This window comes from Podarcis liolepis (genome assembly GCF_965112155.1).
Source record: "Podarcis liolepis genome assembly, chromosome: 18".
NCBI classification, from domain to species: domain Eukaryota; kingdom Metazoa; phylum Chordata; class Lepidosauria; order Squamata; family Lacertidae; genus Podarcis; species Podarcis liolepis.
The window spans coordinates 1,632,304-1,646,585 of NC_139572.1; the positions used below are offsets into that span (position 1 = coordinate 1,632,304).

At 51.8% G+C, this 14,282-nt stretch overlaps 1 protein-coding gene across 1 annotated transcript in view; it reads left to right on the forward strand.

Moving 5' to 3' along the window:
* The first annotated feature begins 4,000 nt into the window (after positions 1-4,000).
* ONECUT3 (one cut homeobox 3) overlaps positions 4,001-14,282 on the forward strand; it is a 64,716-nt gene continuing 54,434 nt past the window's right edge. Inside the window, exon 1 of the mRNA XM_083483973.1 lies at positions 4,001-5,172. Within this exon, the coding sequence (XP_083340099.1) occupies positions 4,089-5,172 (1,084 nt within the window). The 5' untranslated portion in view covers positions 4,001-4,088. The remainder of the gene's footprint in view (positions 5,173-14,282) is intronic.

A 14,282-nucleotide genomic window follows, 5' to 3' on the forward strand; every position in this document is an offset into this window, starting at 1 on the left:
ATCGCCAGAGAAGAAGCAGAAGAAGACCCCATCTTAGACCAAAGGTCAGATGCTTCAGGACCTGGGACAGCTCCCAGAGGGTTCCCTGGTGGATTCTCCCAGGGCTAGATCATAAAATGAGTTCTTATATCCCCAAGGAGAGCATAGTGCTGAACCAGGTCTAATCAATAGTGACAGTCCAGTCAAGGGAGGGTGGGACAAAGAAAGCCCCCCCCTGCTTTAACACACCATTTACTCACAGCTGCCCACACTCGTCCTTTTCCAGGTGAGATGCTTCCCTCCTGAAAGAGCCTGAAGAGTCCACAGGTGGAACAAGGAAAAGGAAAACTGATCTGATTGGTTCTGAGGTCAGTGGCCAGTCCCTGCTGTGCTTGTATCAACGAAGGGCAGGTTAGGACTATATTCATTTATTATTGGACAAAATCCAATGTTGGCTGTACACAGAGCGGACCTATTAAAATGAACAGACCTGGGTCACGTAGCTCTATTAATTTCAGTGGGGCTACTTTGAGTAGAAGGGACGCATGTGGCGCTGTGGGTTAAACCACAGAACCTAGAACTTGCTGATCGGAAGGTCGGCGGTTTGAATCCCTGTGACGGGGTGAGCTCCCATAGCTTGGTCCCTGCTCCTGCCAACCTAGCAGTTCGAAACCACGTCAAAGTGCAAGTAGATAAATGGGTACCTCTCTGGTGGGAAGGTAAACGGCATTTCCGTGTGCTGCTCTGGTTCGCCAGAAGCGGCTTAGTCCTGCTGGCCACTTGACCCAGAAGCTGTACGCCGGCTCTCTTGGCCAATAAAGCGAGATGAGCGCCGCAACCCCAGAGTCGGTCATGACTGGACCTAATGGTCAGGGATCGCTTTACCTTTACTTTGAGTAGAATGTAGCTAGAAACAGCCCAAAGAGAACAGCCTTTATTCTTCAGCTGAGAAGCTGGAGAAGAGTTTTTGGATATGGGGGAGAAGGACCTGGGTGGGGAAGGTGAGGACCAGCCACTGAAAACAGCCCTCCAGGTCCATCTGTCAGGGCCCCAGAGCTGCCCCCAGGCTGCACACCCTCTCCCCAGGGACACACCCCACACTCTGTTCACGAATGTGGTCCTTGAAGCACTTCTACTTGGCCCTCAGAGCTGTAGCCTGGCCACGCCCCTTCTCAGCAAGCCACGCCCCTCAGTAACCTTGCTTGAAGCCTGATAGGCCTGGGAACTGAGACCATCCAGAAGGCTGATCGCTGAAGAATGGATGCTTTTGGATTCTGGTGCTGGAGGAGACTCTTGAGAGTCCCATGGACTGCAAGAAGATCCAACCTCTCCATTCGGAAGGAAATCAGCCCTGAGTGCTCACTGGAAGGACAGATCCTGAAGCTGAGGCTCCAAGACTCTGGCCACCTCATGAGAAGAGAAGACTCCCTGGATAAGACCCTGATGTTGGGAAAGATGGAGGGCCCAAGGAGAATAGGACGACAGAGGATGAGATGGTGGGACAGTGTTCTCGAAGCTACCAGCATGAGTCTGACCAACTGCGGGAGGCAGTGGAAGACAGGAGGGCCTGGCGAGCTCTTGTCCAGGGGGTCACGAAGAGCCGGACACGACTAAACAACAACAACAACAGAACTTATGGCATTCAGAAGACCCCCAGGTTCTATTGCCTATATCTCCTCCCCCCCCGGGGGGGGGAGGGGGCTGGGAGAGACGCCTGGTCCGAAACCCCGAAGAGCTGTTCCTAAACCCATCCTTAAATCCAGGGCTATCTAGTTTAAGCTTCTGTTCTCGGTGTGGTCCGCCCTCCCCACGTAGGTTAAGGAGGCTGTCTCTGGAGCATAGCTGGACCTGAGGCGTCAATGAAGACCCTTTGTGGAGGGGGGCCCCCAGCTCCTTAATCCGGGCCCATTAGGAAACGCTCCCCTCCCCCCCAATACTTCCCACAGACCATCTGCGAAATCCTTTCTCTCTCCCTTCCCCCGTGATCTGAAGTGATCGATAAGGGCACAGCGCGGGGAGGGCGGCTGTGCTACAGCGGAGCGCCGGAGCCACTCCCCCCCCTTCCACGCCGTCTCCAAGGGCCGGTGGTGTCGGTGGGGATCTAGGAAGGAGAGAGGTCATCCTGGGACTGTGTGGGGCGCGTAGAGCGATCCCCACAAAGGTTAGGCAGATGAGAAGCCTCGGTTGCAGTAGGGGGGGTGGGCAAGGCTGGCCTCCGGTGTGGACCCCCCCCCCCCGCCACACGCGCGCGCACACACACAACCAGAGCGCGCTCTTAGCCTTCCCCTGCGAGGATAGATAGACCAATAGAGCAGAAAAGCCCCTGATAGATGGAGGCAGAGATTAGGCGCGATGGAGTGTCGTGATGTATGGCTCGCTGATACAGTCGGGGGCGGAGGCGGACGGGGCCGAGGGGCGAAGAGGGCAGGGGGGCACGGGGCGCTTGCTCAGGAGCTCAGCTAACCTGTCCCAAGAGACATAGCCTAAGTACTCCTTCCTTCCTTCCTTCCCTCCTTCCTTCCTTCCTTCCTTCCTTCCTTCCTTTTTTTCCTCCCTCTTTCCACTGCTCCCCTCTTTCTTTCTTTCTTTCCTTCTTTCCTTCTTTCCTTCTTTCCTTCTTTCCTTCCTTCGTCTCATTCCTTCTTATTTCATTCATTTTCTTTCTTTCCTCCAACCCTTCGATGCTCCTTCCTCCCTCCCTTCCTATTTCATTCCTTTCTTTCCTTTCCTGCAACCCTTTCCTGCTTTTTCTTTCCTTCCTTCCTTCCTTCGTCTAATTGCTTCTTATTTCCTTCCTTCCTTCCCCCTCTCTTTCCTTCCTTCCTTCCTTCCTTCCTTTTCCACCCCCTCCCTCAATCTCACCCTCCCTCCCTTCCTTTTTCCTTCCTTTCTTCCTTTCTTTGCTCTAACCCTTTCCTTCCTTCCTTTCTTCTCATTGCTTCCTGTTTCATTCATTCCTTTCCTTTCCTCCAACCCTTCCCTGCTCTTTCTTTCTTTCCCTTCTTCCTTCCCTCTCTCTCTTTCCTTCCTTCCTTCCTTTTCCACCCCCTCCCTCAATCTCACCCCCCCTCTCTCTCTTCCTTCCTTCCTTCCTTCCTTCCTTCCTTCCTTCTTCTCGTTGCTTCCTGTTTCATTCATTCCTTTCCTTTCCTCCAACCCTTCCTTCCTTCCTTCCCCCACCCCTCCTCCCTCCCCCTCTCTCAATCTCACCCCTATCCCTCCCTCCTTCCTTCTCGCCTTCCCCACAGATTCACACTCTCCCCCCTCACCGCCCGCACTACAGCCCAGCTGAAACTCTCGCTCACCCTCCAGCCGCAATTGATTTTATATCGCTATTCTCCCTTACTCCCCGCTGCTGCTGCCGCCTCTCCCCTCACCCCCCGCTTCCCCCCCCCCGCCCACCTCCCAGCACTCGCCTTTCCCTGTGGTGTGTGTGTGAGAGAGAGAGAAAGAAAGGGGGGAGAGGGAGAGAGAAAGAAAGGGGGGCACACACCCTTGTCGTTGCCTTCTACACAGAGAGAGGCAGAAATCACATTCATAATAGGAACCAGAGAAGCCACACTGAGGCAGGCAGGTGGGCGCTCGTTAGGAGCACGCTGGGCAGGTTGTGTGTGTCTGTGTGTGTGTGTGTGTGTGTGTGTGTGTGTTTGGGGGTGGTGTCGGTGGAGAGGGGGGGGCGGACAGACCGTAGCTGGGCGCCGTGACGTCAAGGCGAGAGGGAGGCTGAGCCGAGGAGCAGAGCCGCGCGATTCGCAGCCACGGCGCACAGAAGAGGAGGAGAAAAGCCAGCGAGCGAGCGAGACCAGCCAGAGCCTAGCGCCGAGAGGACAGGAGCGCCCATCCCCGCAGCTTTGGGCAGGAGGGGGTGGGGGGGGGGTGGGGACCCGCCGCCGCTGCCGCCGCCGCGGCCCCTGAGCACCACCCGCTCCTCCGCCTGCGCGCGCGCCCAGAAGAGATCCGGATGGAGATCTCCTGAGATGGATCTGGCTTAAGGCGGCGGGGGACACAGGAGGAGGGAGGGAGGAGGAGGCGGAGATCCAGGAGGGGGAGGAGGAGGAGGAGGAGGAGGAGGAGGAGGGATCGCCTGGCCGGGGGAGAGCGAGCGAGCGATGGAGTTGAGCCTCGACGGGCTCGGCAGCCTCCACCAGGCCGGGGAGCTCTTGAGCCCCGCCGGGGCGCACGCCAGGCAGCCTCCGCCTCCTCCGCCGCCGCCTCCCCCTCCGCCTCCTCCCCCGTCGGCGCACCGCAACCTCGTCTCCTCGCACGGCCGGCCGGCCATGGTCTCCAGCATGGCGTCTATCCTCGACGGGGCGGGAGACTACCGGCCGGAGCACACCTTGGGCGGCCCTCTCCACCCGGCTATGAGCATGGCTTGCGAGTCGCCCTCGGGGATGAGCACCTACACGACTCTGACGCCTCTGCAGCACCTGCCGCCCATCTCCACCGTCTCCGAGAAGTTCCACCACCACCACCACCCTCACCACCACCCGCACCCCCACCCGCACCACCCGCCGCACCACCAGCGGCTCTCCGGGAGCGTCAGCGGCAGCTTCACCCTCATGCGCGAGGAGCGCAGCTTGGCCGCCTCCATGGGGAACTTGTACGGCCACTACCCGAAGGATATGCCGTCTATGGGGCAGGCGCTGTCGCCCCTCTCCAACGGCCTGAGCCTACACAACGGGCAGCAGTCGCTGGCCCCCTACGGCCCCGGCGCCCACCTGGCTGGAGACAAGTTACTTTCGCCCAACGGCTTCGACCCTCACATGCTATCCAGGAGCGAGGAGCACCTGGCGCGGGGTCTGGGGGCTCCGGGCTCCGGCATGATGCCCTCCCTCAACGGCATGCACCCCCACGGAGGGCACCCCCACGGGCAAGCCAACGGCGCCCTGCTGGGCGAGCGGGAGCGGCAAGGCTCGTCCGCGTCGGGCTCGCAAGGCGGCGGCTCCGGGCAGGTGGAAGAAATCAACACCAAGGAAGTGGCGCAGAGGATCACGGCGGAGCTGAAGCGCTACAGCATCCCGCAGGCAATCTTCGCCCAGCGGATCCTGTGTCGCTCGCAGGGCACCCTCTCCGACCTCTTGAGGAACCCCAAGCCGTGGAGTAAGCTGAAGTCCGGGCGGGAGACCTTCCGACGGATGTGGAAATGGTTGCAGGAACCGGAATTCCAGAGGATGTCTGCGTTGAGGCTGGCGGGTAGGTGGCTTCGCGTTAGGGACTAGAAACTTGGGGGGGGCTGCGTGGTGGGGTCCGGAGAGGGGTGCGGGGCGGGAGCCAAACAGCTGTAAATTTCACGCCCGCGCGCGCACATACACACACTTGGCCGCCTGGACTCTCCACTTTGACGCGCGCCTCTCTGGAAGAGGGAACACGGTCGTCTGAACGCCCGCGGGGAATGTCATAGGCGGGTGGGGGTGAGAGAGAAAGAAGGGAAGGGGGGGTCTAGGGGAAGAAGCAGAGGAATCGTTGGGGAGCGGGAGGGGTGTGCTTGTGAATGGAATGAGACAGGAACTCCCGCCCCTGCAAGAAAAGTGTGATTTACAGGTGTGTGGGTCAGGATGCGTGTACGCTGATTCGCGGCCCCGAGCCTCAGGGGAAGTGGCTGGCGTGTGTGAGGATCAGCTCCGGCGGAGGTGACACCCCCTCCTCATCCTCATAACTTTTTAATCGCCTCAATTTGCTACGCTTTCCAGGGTATTGGGGGGAAAGTCCGTTCACACGTTCCATCCCTGCCCGTTGCCGCGTGTCGAGAAAGGGAGCGGCGGCGTTCCAGGGAAAAGGTGGGGGGGGGAGGAGATGCGCAAGGGCAACACGAAGATCGATGTTTATTCAGTCCCCCGGTTTTCTGCACAATATACATTGGGGCCTATTCCTCTCTCCTTTCTGTCTATGATCGCTGGCTGCAGGGAGCATCTGGGGACAATCGCAGCGCCCTCGGGTGTCTGCCTACTCAGGAGTAAGCCCGCTTGGGTTGAATGGGCCTTGCTCCCGGGGCAAGAGACAGAACAGACCCGTTGAAATTGAAAGGGCACGACCAATTTAGGTGCCCTCATTTCAACGCCTCTGCTGTGATTCAGCTACAACCCTGAATATTTTATCCCAGAACTGAAGGTGAATATAATGCCTGGTGTGAGCCACACACAGGCACAGCGTTCCGACGTGCGCAAGAGCAGAATCCGGGTGCTAGCTAAGGCATGAGCGAAGCGTGATCCGTTTCCTACTTCGGTTAGACACACACACACACAGAAATAGAGAGACACGCGTCGGTCCATCCATCTATCCAAACGTTTTAGGACGCTGGGCCGCCACCGTTCTACCTCACGGGGTTGTCGTTGACGATTAAATGAGGCGGGAGAGAGAACCACGTAGGCCGCTTCTGAGAGCAAAAGTCCTGCTCATAAGGATACCCGTTGAAACGAACCAAGGCCTAAACTAGGCACGTCTATCCGTGTCCATTAGTCTACCCTGAGCAGTGCGTAACCGTCGAAGGCAAAACCTACTAAAACGCATGGGGTCCACTGGACTCAATGAGTCTCTGAGCAGGACCGAGCGCTCTATGGCGCACCAGACGCGCGCGCGATCCGCTGTGCGACGAGGATCTCATCCTGCGATGCCCACAGACGGGTGGGGGAATAGGCAGTTTCAGAACCCAGAGAGATTCAAGGAGGAAAAAGAGAGAAAGCGGGGCGAGAGAGGACGCGCAGGTCTCTGCCTGCAAGGAACTTGCAAAGTCTAAAACCCGCAATTGCCTCAGGGATCGAATGCAGTTGAATGCGCTTATTTACACTACTCTGTGATCCCCTATACGTGTAGATGAATGGGACTTGCTGATGAAGGGCATGTAATAATAATAATAATAATAATAATAATAATAATAATAATAATCTGAAGGCAGCCCCGTATCGGAAAGCTTTTAATGCTTGATATTTTACTATATTTTTATATATGCTGTAAGCCGCCTAGAGTGGCTGGGTATAATAATCCTGTAATAATAATAATAATAATAATAATAATAATAATAATAATAAGGCCCATCTGACTAATTGCCCCAGCCACTCTGGGCTGCTCCCAACAGAATATTAAAAAACATAATTAATATTAATAATGTTCAAATGAATGAGCACGCTTAACCTATAGAGAGGGAATTCTCCTCCGCCTTATCATTCTCTCATTCTCTCCTTCCCCTTATCCATCTGAACGTTTATTCTATCTATCCATCTCTCGCCAGCCGAAAGCTCGCTTTTAAACAGATGGATTCTTTAACTGGCCCTATTAATTAATAAACGAATCCCGAAACGGAATCCCCCTTGCTCACCCGTAGCAGCTTCTTGTCTGCTTGTACACTTGTCAATCGCGCGCGCGCGTGTGGACAGATTATACGCGGTCTTGACAACTTGGCAACTGCGTTTTATTCACAGCAGATTTTCGCTGATCAACGAGTATAAAGAGGGACGTGGGCGTGTGTGGTGTCTTTAAAATGCCGTTTCGTTTTAAACGATTTTAATATTTTTATTACACACACACACACACACACACACACTCACTTTCATAGGGTCTACTCTGAGCAGGGCGCAACACTAGATATTATTATTTGCATTCCTTACCGCTCCTTCACCATTATATATAGTAAGGAACGCAAATAATAATATCTGGTGTTGCGCCCTGCTCAGAGTAGACCCTAAGGGACACGAAGAACGAATGTCAACTCCAACTAAATTACACTAAAAGTAGGAACTCTTGAAATCGATAGGCCTAAAATCTTTTCGCCCGTCCATTTCAGTCTGAGCCAACCCATAAGGCAATTTTTCTTGATGGGAGAATGCAGAAATTGCGAAACTTACTGGAAGAAATAAGAAACCAAGAAGAGAGACTTTTAAAAATCAGAATGGGGGAAAATTTACTAGCTAGCTGAAGAGGCATTGTAGACAACTTAGAACATTAGCAGGATCGACATAAACCTGTCCAGTAAGAAATAATGAAAAGGGAATACAAAGAGGAAATTAGAAATTAGGCTTGAACTGGATTAATAATAATAATATTTGTATGGGTCACCCATCTGATATAAACCAAGTGACCGCAGAAAGGAGGGGAGGAAAGTCGAGGGTTGATTATGTAAAGATTTGGGGTGGGAGGGTTGTTTTAAAAAATGAGAATATCAAAAATTAATTTTTTTAAAAAAATAGACAATTTTGACATCCCTTCCCTTCGCTAACTGCGGCCTGGGGCATAGCAAACCCATTGAAACGGAGGGAGAAGAGGAAGTCAGTCAAGTCAATGGGTCTACCGGCTACTCTGAGCAGAATTTAGGCAAATCATTTTAGCCGCTACTCCTTTACTTAATAACAAGAGGGTCTCTGGAGCTGCAAAGATAATAATGTGCTTTTCTAATAAAAAGCGATGGTTTTAAAAATAAACGCATGGATTGATCAAATGCTGAACACTTTGCGGATTCTGGAATCATCATTTTTTAAAAAACAGACAAGGAACCAAACATTGAGAAATAGGTTGATAGCTTCGAAGATGGAGACGGCGGAATCTGGATCTTAATATCTGTGGTTAGAGAGGCGAGCCGAATCGGTGCCCTAAGGAACGCTTAGCAATAGGCGTGGAGAGGCGAGGGAGAATTTAAGGGCCTTGAAAGGTTTGCCAGTGAGCCCAGAGGTGAGGGACATCCTTGCTTGGAGGGCTACCTCTGTACCCCACCCCCGTGTGGAATTTCCACCCGTGACTTCAGAGGAAATAAATGGCTGGTTTGGGCGCACAGTCAGCCCCAGAAACCCATTATCCCCCCCCCTTTCCTGTTTCCAACGCTGGTCACTGCATTCTTCCGACCAGGGAACGTCTAGGGGGACAGCCATAGTTTGATTGATTGATTGATTGATTGATTGATGGTACTCCTCAAAACCTACCATGGAATCGCCAGTGAACACTGTCGCGTGTGCGCCAGTTTGGACACGGTGGCCCCTTCCACTGACAAGCCTGAAGAAGACAATAAGGGTTCTGCCGGATCAGGCCAGTGGCGAGCCCAGATTGTTGTTTAGTCGTTTCGTCGTGTCCGCCTCTTCGTGACCCCCCGGACCAGAGCACGCCAGGCACTCCTGTCTTCCACTGCCTCCCCCAGTTTGGTCAAACTCATGCTGGTAACTTCGAGAACACTGTCCCACCATCTCGTCCTCCGTCGTCCCCTTCTCCTTGCACCCTCCATCTTTCCCAGCATCAGGGTCTTTTCCAGGGAGTCTTCTCTTCTCCTGAGGTGGCCAAAGTCTTGGAGCCTCAGCTTCAGGATCTGCCCTTCCGGTGAGCACTCAGGGCTGATTTCCTTCCGAATGGAGAGGTTTGATCTTCTTGCAGTCCATGGGACTCTCAAGAGTCTCCTCCAGCACCAGAATTCAAAAGCATCCATTCTTGATGGTCCAGCTCTTACTTCCATACATCACTACTGGGAAAACCATAGCTTGAACTATAAGGACCTTTGTTGGCAAGGTGATGTCTCTGCTTTTTAAACGCTGCTGCGTCCTTAACCCCTCGAGTTTGCCTAGCCCCCTTTTCCAGTGCTCCGCAGAATCTTGTGGCCGCGAGTCCCGCGGGCTCAGCCTCTTCCCCGGTTGAAGGACGCTGTCCTCGGGCCTGAGGCCGGAGGGAGATGTCGGTCGCAAGGCGCTTGGGACCCGACCCGCCCCCTCCCTGCCCCCGCCCCCTTTCTCTTACCCATATTTCTGCTGCTTTTAATCCTCCTTTTCCCAGTCCATATTTCATTATTTCCTTCCACCCAACCCTCGATTTCTCTCCTCCTTCCTCCCTCCTTTCTCAGTCTCTCCTTCCTCGACCTCCCTCCATCCGTCTCTTCCTAAACTCATATGCATATAAGATGGAGCCATTTTTATTATCCCAGCCCCCTATTCCCAAGGCTTGGATGTTGCTGAATAGGTCAAAATCAGCTGATCTCAGTGACCTCTCCCCCCCATCGCCGCTCGACCCCCTCCTTCCCCCCCCCCTCTCTCCCTCGCAGGCGGATCGATAATATAGCTCCTTCATTTTACAAATGGCGGCGAGGATCAATTATCTATAACCGAGGCAACGCGGCTCAGATAGGGAGGGAGAGAGGCCAGCCGAGTAAACAGACCCTTTGGTGGGCGAAGGGTTCTGTTTCCTGTCCCATCCGGCTTAATTCGGATTCGGAGAGGGCTCTGTGTGAATGGAATCGCGCGCAAAAACGCACGCGCACAAACAACACACCCCTTCAAGGCTTTCTGATGAGGACTATACGAAAATATTGTCAGCCAAACCTTACTAACGCGCTGCTTTCGGGAAAACTCGACACACCGGAGCGACTCCGTTTACACGGAGCTTGATCCTACTACGCGCAATCCGGTGTTTGTTTTCATTTAAAATAGCGTGGGTAGAAGGGAGATTACTTCATTTGCTACCTGTTATTTACCCAGACCGAAGTCCAACCCACCCCCCTCCGGCCGTTGCCAATCTGGAAAGCACACGAAACGAATAGCCCCCAGTCTCTCTCTCTCTCTTACTATCCCTTCTATCTTGTGTTCAAAGATAGACCGCCGTGGAAGTGGGAGGTTCCATCTTTTTCGCCTTTGCTTTCTCCTCCGTGACTTTGCTTTCTCTCTCTTTCCCCCCAATTTTCAAAATTAATTTTCACAAAATTATAAGCGAACAAAACACACAAACAAACATAAATCATAACCTTATTAAAATTACACTTATTAACATTGTTAAGTGACTTCCTCGCTTCCCCTTGGTTGAATTTCCATACGTATCCTTATAGCGGCTTTCCAAATCCTAATTCTTATATACTTAACTTAGTCCATTAACATCCTTATATCTTTTCAATTCAAAATTGTACATGTTAAACATCACTTAACTTATATAAATCCCTAAGCCAATCTGTTGCCTGCAAGCTATTTCCAATTAGCTTAACTTAACAAATTTAGCTAAATAATTGTTGAATTTTGTCCATTCTTCCTGATACTCCTCCTCCTTCTGGTCGTGGACTCTTCCGGTTAGGTCGGCCAGCTCCGAAAATTCCATCATCTTCATCTGCCATTCTTCCACCGTTGATAATTCCTGGGTTTTCCACTTTTTAGCTACCGTATTTTTCGCTCTATAAGACGCACCAGACCACAAGACGCACCTAATTTTTGGAGGAGGAAAACAAGAAAAAATAATATTCTGAATCTCAGAAGCCAGAACAGCAAGAGGGATCACTGCGCAGCAATCCCTCTTGCTGTTCTGGCTTCTGGGATAGCTGCGCAGCCTGTATTCACTCCATAAGACGCACACACATTTCCCCTTACTTTTTTGGAGGGAAAAAGCGAGTCTTATAGAGCAAAAAATACGGTAATAAAATTCGAGCAGCAGTTGTGGCATACAAAAACAATTTAACATCTTTCTTGGGCAATTCCAAACCTATTATTCCAAGAAGAAAGGCCTCTGGTTTCTTTATAAATGTATATTTCAACATTTTTTTCAGTTCATTATAAATCTTTTCCCAGAAGTCTTTCACCTTGGGGCAGGTCCAGTGACTTTGCTTTCCGGCCTCTCCCGCTTAGTCCAACATCACGTGGCGGTGAGTTCCACAGATAATGAGTGCGTGTGTTGCGGTTTAATGAGTCGAGGAAGCGCCCGTTTGCCTTTCCTGGCTACTGCCTGGTTCATTCTCGTTCGCTTGAGATGAAAGAACCACTTTTAGTTTTCCATCGTAATTTACCGTATTTTTTGCTCTATAAGACGCACCAGACCATAAGACGCACCTCAATCGTTGAGCATAAACCAGGATAGGGCCCTGTTTCGATGTATTCATCTTCATCAGCTAATTTTTAAGTTTGAAGTTTGTAAGCTTGAGGACTTTCGGATAAATATACAGTGGTACCTCGGGTTACATACGCTTCAGGTTATATGCGCTTCAGGTTACAGACTCCACTAACCTGGAAATAGCAACGGGAGCTCACCCCGTCATTGCGGGGATTCGAACCGCCGACCTTCTGATCGGCAAGTCCTAGGCTCTATGGTTTAACCCACAGTGCCACCCACGTCCCGATTAGTTAAGTATTTTTATTTATTTGCTTGATGGGGGGGCCTGTATACATACACCCCCTGCGCCCATGAATCGAAAACATACACATGCATATCCAAGAGACTGTTGCAGTTTGCGAGTCAAGTGTTGTCCAAGGTTGCAGTTAGGTGATAGACAATCTGCGCCCCTCCAGAAGTTGCGAAGGCACTACAACTCCAACCTTTGGTCCCAGTGGCTGAATCTATTGGTAGTCAGCGATTATCACAGAATCACAGGGTGGCAAGAGTTGGAAGGGACCCCACCTTCTGATGGCCATCTAATCCGACCCCCTTGCAAATGCAGAAATATTTCGCCCAGCACGGAACTCGAACCCAGGGCCCTGAAATGACGAGGAGGATTGGAGAACGCTGATGGGTTCTCCTGTCACCTAGACATGCCTGTTGCTAGCAGGATTTGAGATATAAGCAGTGGATTAGTGAGAGAATTAAACGACACTGGAGTTAAGATAGCGAAAACGTATTTTTATTTTCATTATGTATTTTGTGGTTTTACATATCTTGGTTTTATTCTGTGAACTGCCCTGAGACCCCACCAGGTGTTTAATATGTATATATATTTAAGAGTATGATTTAGTTGGGAACACAATCATAATAATGCTTTTAGCATATAGCATATATATATATATTTAAGAGTATGATTTAGTTGGGAACACATGACATAATAATGCATTTAGCATATTGCCTTTGAGACCTGAAAGATGACCCAAAGAACTGACGATGAATTGTTGGGGTTTTTTTTTAAAAAAGCCATAGGATATTGAAATATAAACCAGAACGCCATTAAAACAACAAGAGGTAGTTGTTAAAACATTATAAACTCAGGAAGATAAAAACAGATCATAACCTCAGCAAAAATGCCACCTATGTAAAAAATTCCGCCGAGCTAAAATCTATAGAGACTATTGCTAATGTATTGCAGCGCTAATGTAGTCAGCTGCTTTTTCCAAAATGTTTGTGTTCATGGGAGAGAGTTCAAGTATAATTCAGCTCAAGCAAACTGCTTTGGAATCCCGTAGATATTAAAGGAAGCCTTCTGGGATATAATGGGCCTGCTCCCAGGTAAGCAAGCAAGTAGGACAAAGGGTTATTATGGCCCAGTAACTCCACTCAGGGACGTGGGTGGCGCTGAGGGTTAAACCACAGAGCCTAGGGCTTGCCAGAAGGTCGGTGGTTCAAATCCCCGCAATGACGGGGTGAGCTCCCGTTGCTCGGTCCCTGCTCCTGCCAACCTAGCAGTTTGAAAGCACGTCAAAGTGCAAGTAGATAAATAGGTACCGCTCCGGCGGGAAGGTAAACGGCGTTTCCGTGCGCTGCTCTGGTTCGCCAGAAGTGGCTTAGTCCTGCTGGCCACATGACCCGGAAGCTGGACGCCGGCTCCCTCGGCCAATAAAGCGAGATGAGCGCTGCAACCGCAGAGTCGGCCACGACTGGACCTAATGGTCAGGGGTCCCTTTACCTTTACCTTTAACTCCACTCAAAGTGGACCCATTGAAATGAGCGGACCTCAGTTAGCCATGTCAGAGAATGCTGGATGCAACCCGCAATACCTAACTTGACCAAAGACCCATTGGAGTGAATGGGCAGCACTAACTGAGCTCCATTGATTTCAAAGGAGGGAAACAGGAAGCAGCCTGGGAGTCATTGTGGACTCACAGCTGTCCATGGAGGTGCAGGTCAGTTCTGTGTCCAGGGCAGCTCCATCTGGTACGCAGGATGAGACCATCCCTGCCTGCAGACTGTCTCGCCAGAGTGGTGCATGCTCTGGTTATCTCCCGCTTGGACTACTGCCATGCGCTCTACGTGGGGCTGCCTTTGAAGGTGACCTGGAAACTACAACTAATCCAGAATGTGGCAGCTAGACTGGGGACTGGGAGCGGCCGCCGAGACCACATAACACCGGTCCAGAAAGACCTACATTGGCTCCCAGGACGTTTCCGAGCACAATTCAAAGTGTTGGTGCTGACCTTGAAAGCCCTAAACAGCCTCGGTCCAGTATACCTGAAGGAGCGTCTCCACCCCCATCATCCAGCCCGGACACCGCGGTCCATCTCCTGAGGGCCTTCTGGCGGTTCCCTCCCTGCGAGAAGTGAGGTTACAGGGAACCAGGTGGAGAGCCTTCTCGGTGGTGGCGCCCGCCCTGTGGAACGCCCTCCTGTCAGATGTCAAGGAAATAAGCAACTATCTGACTTTTAGAAGACATCTGAAGGCGGCCC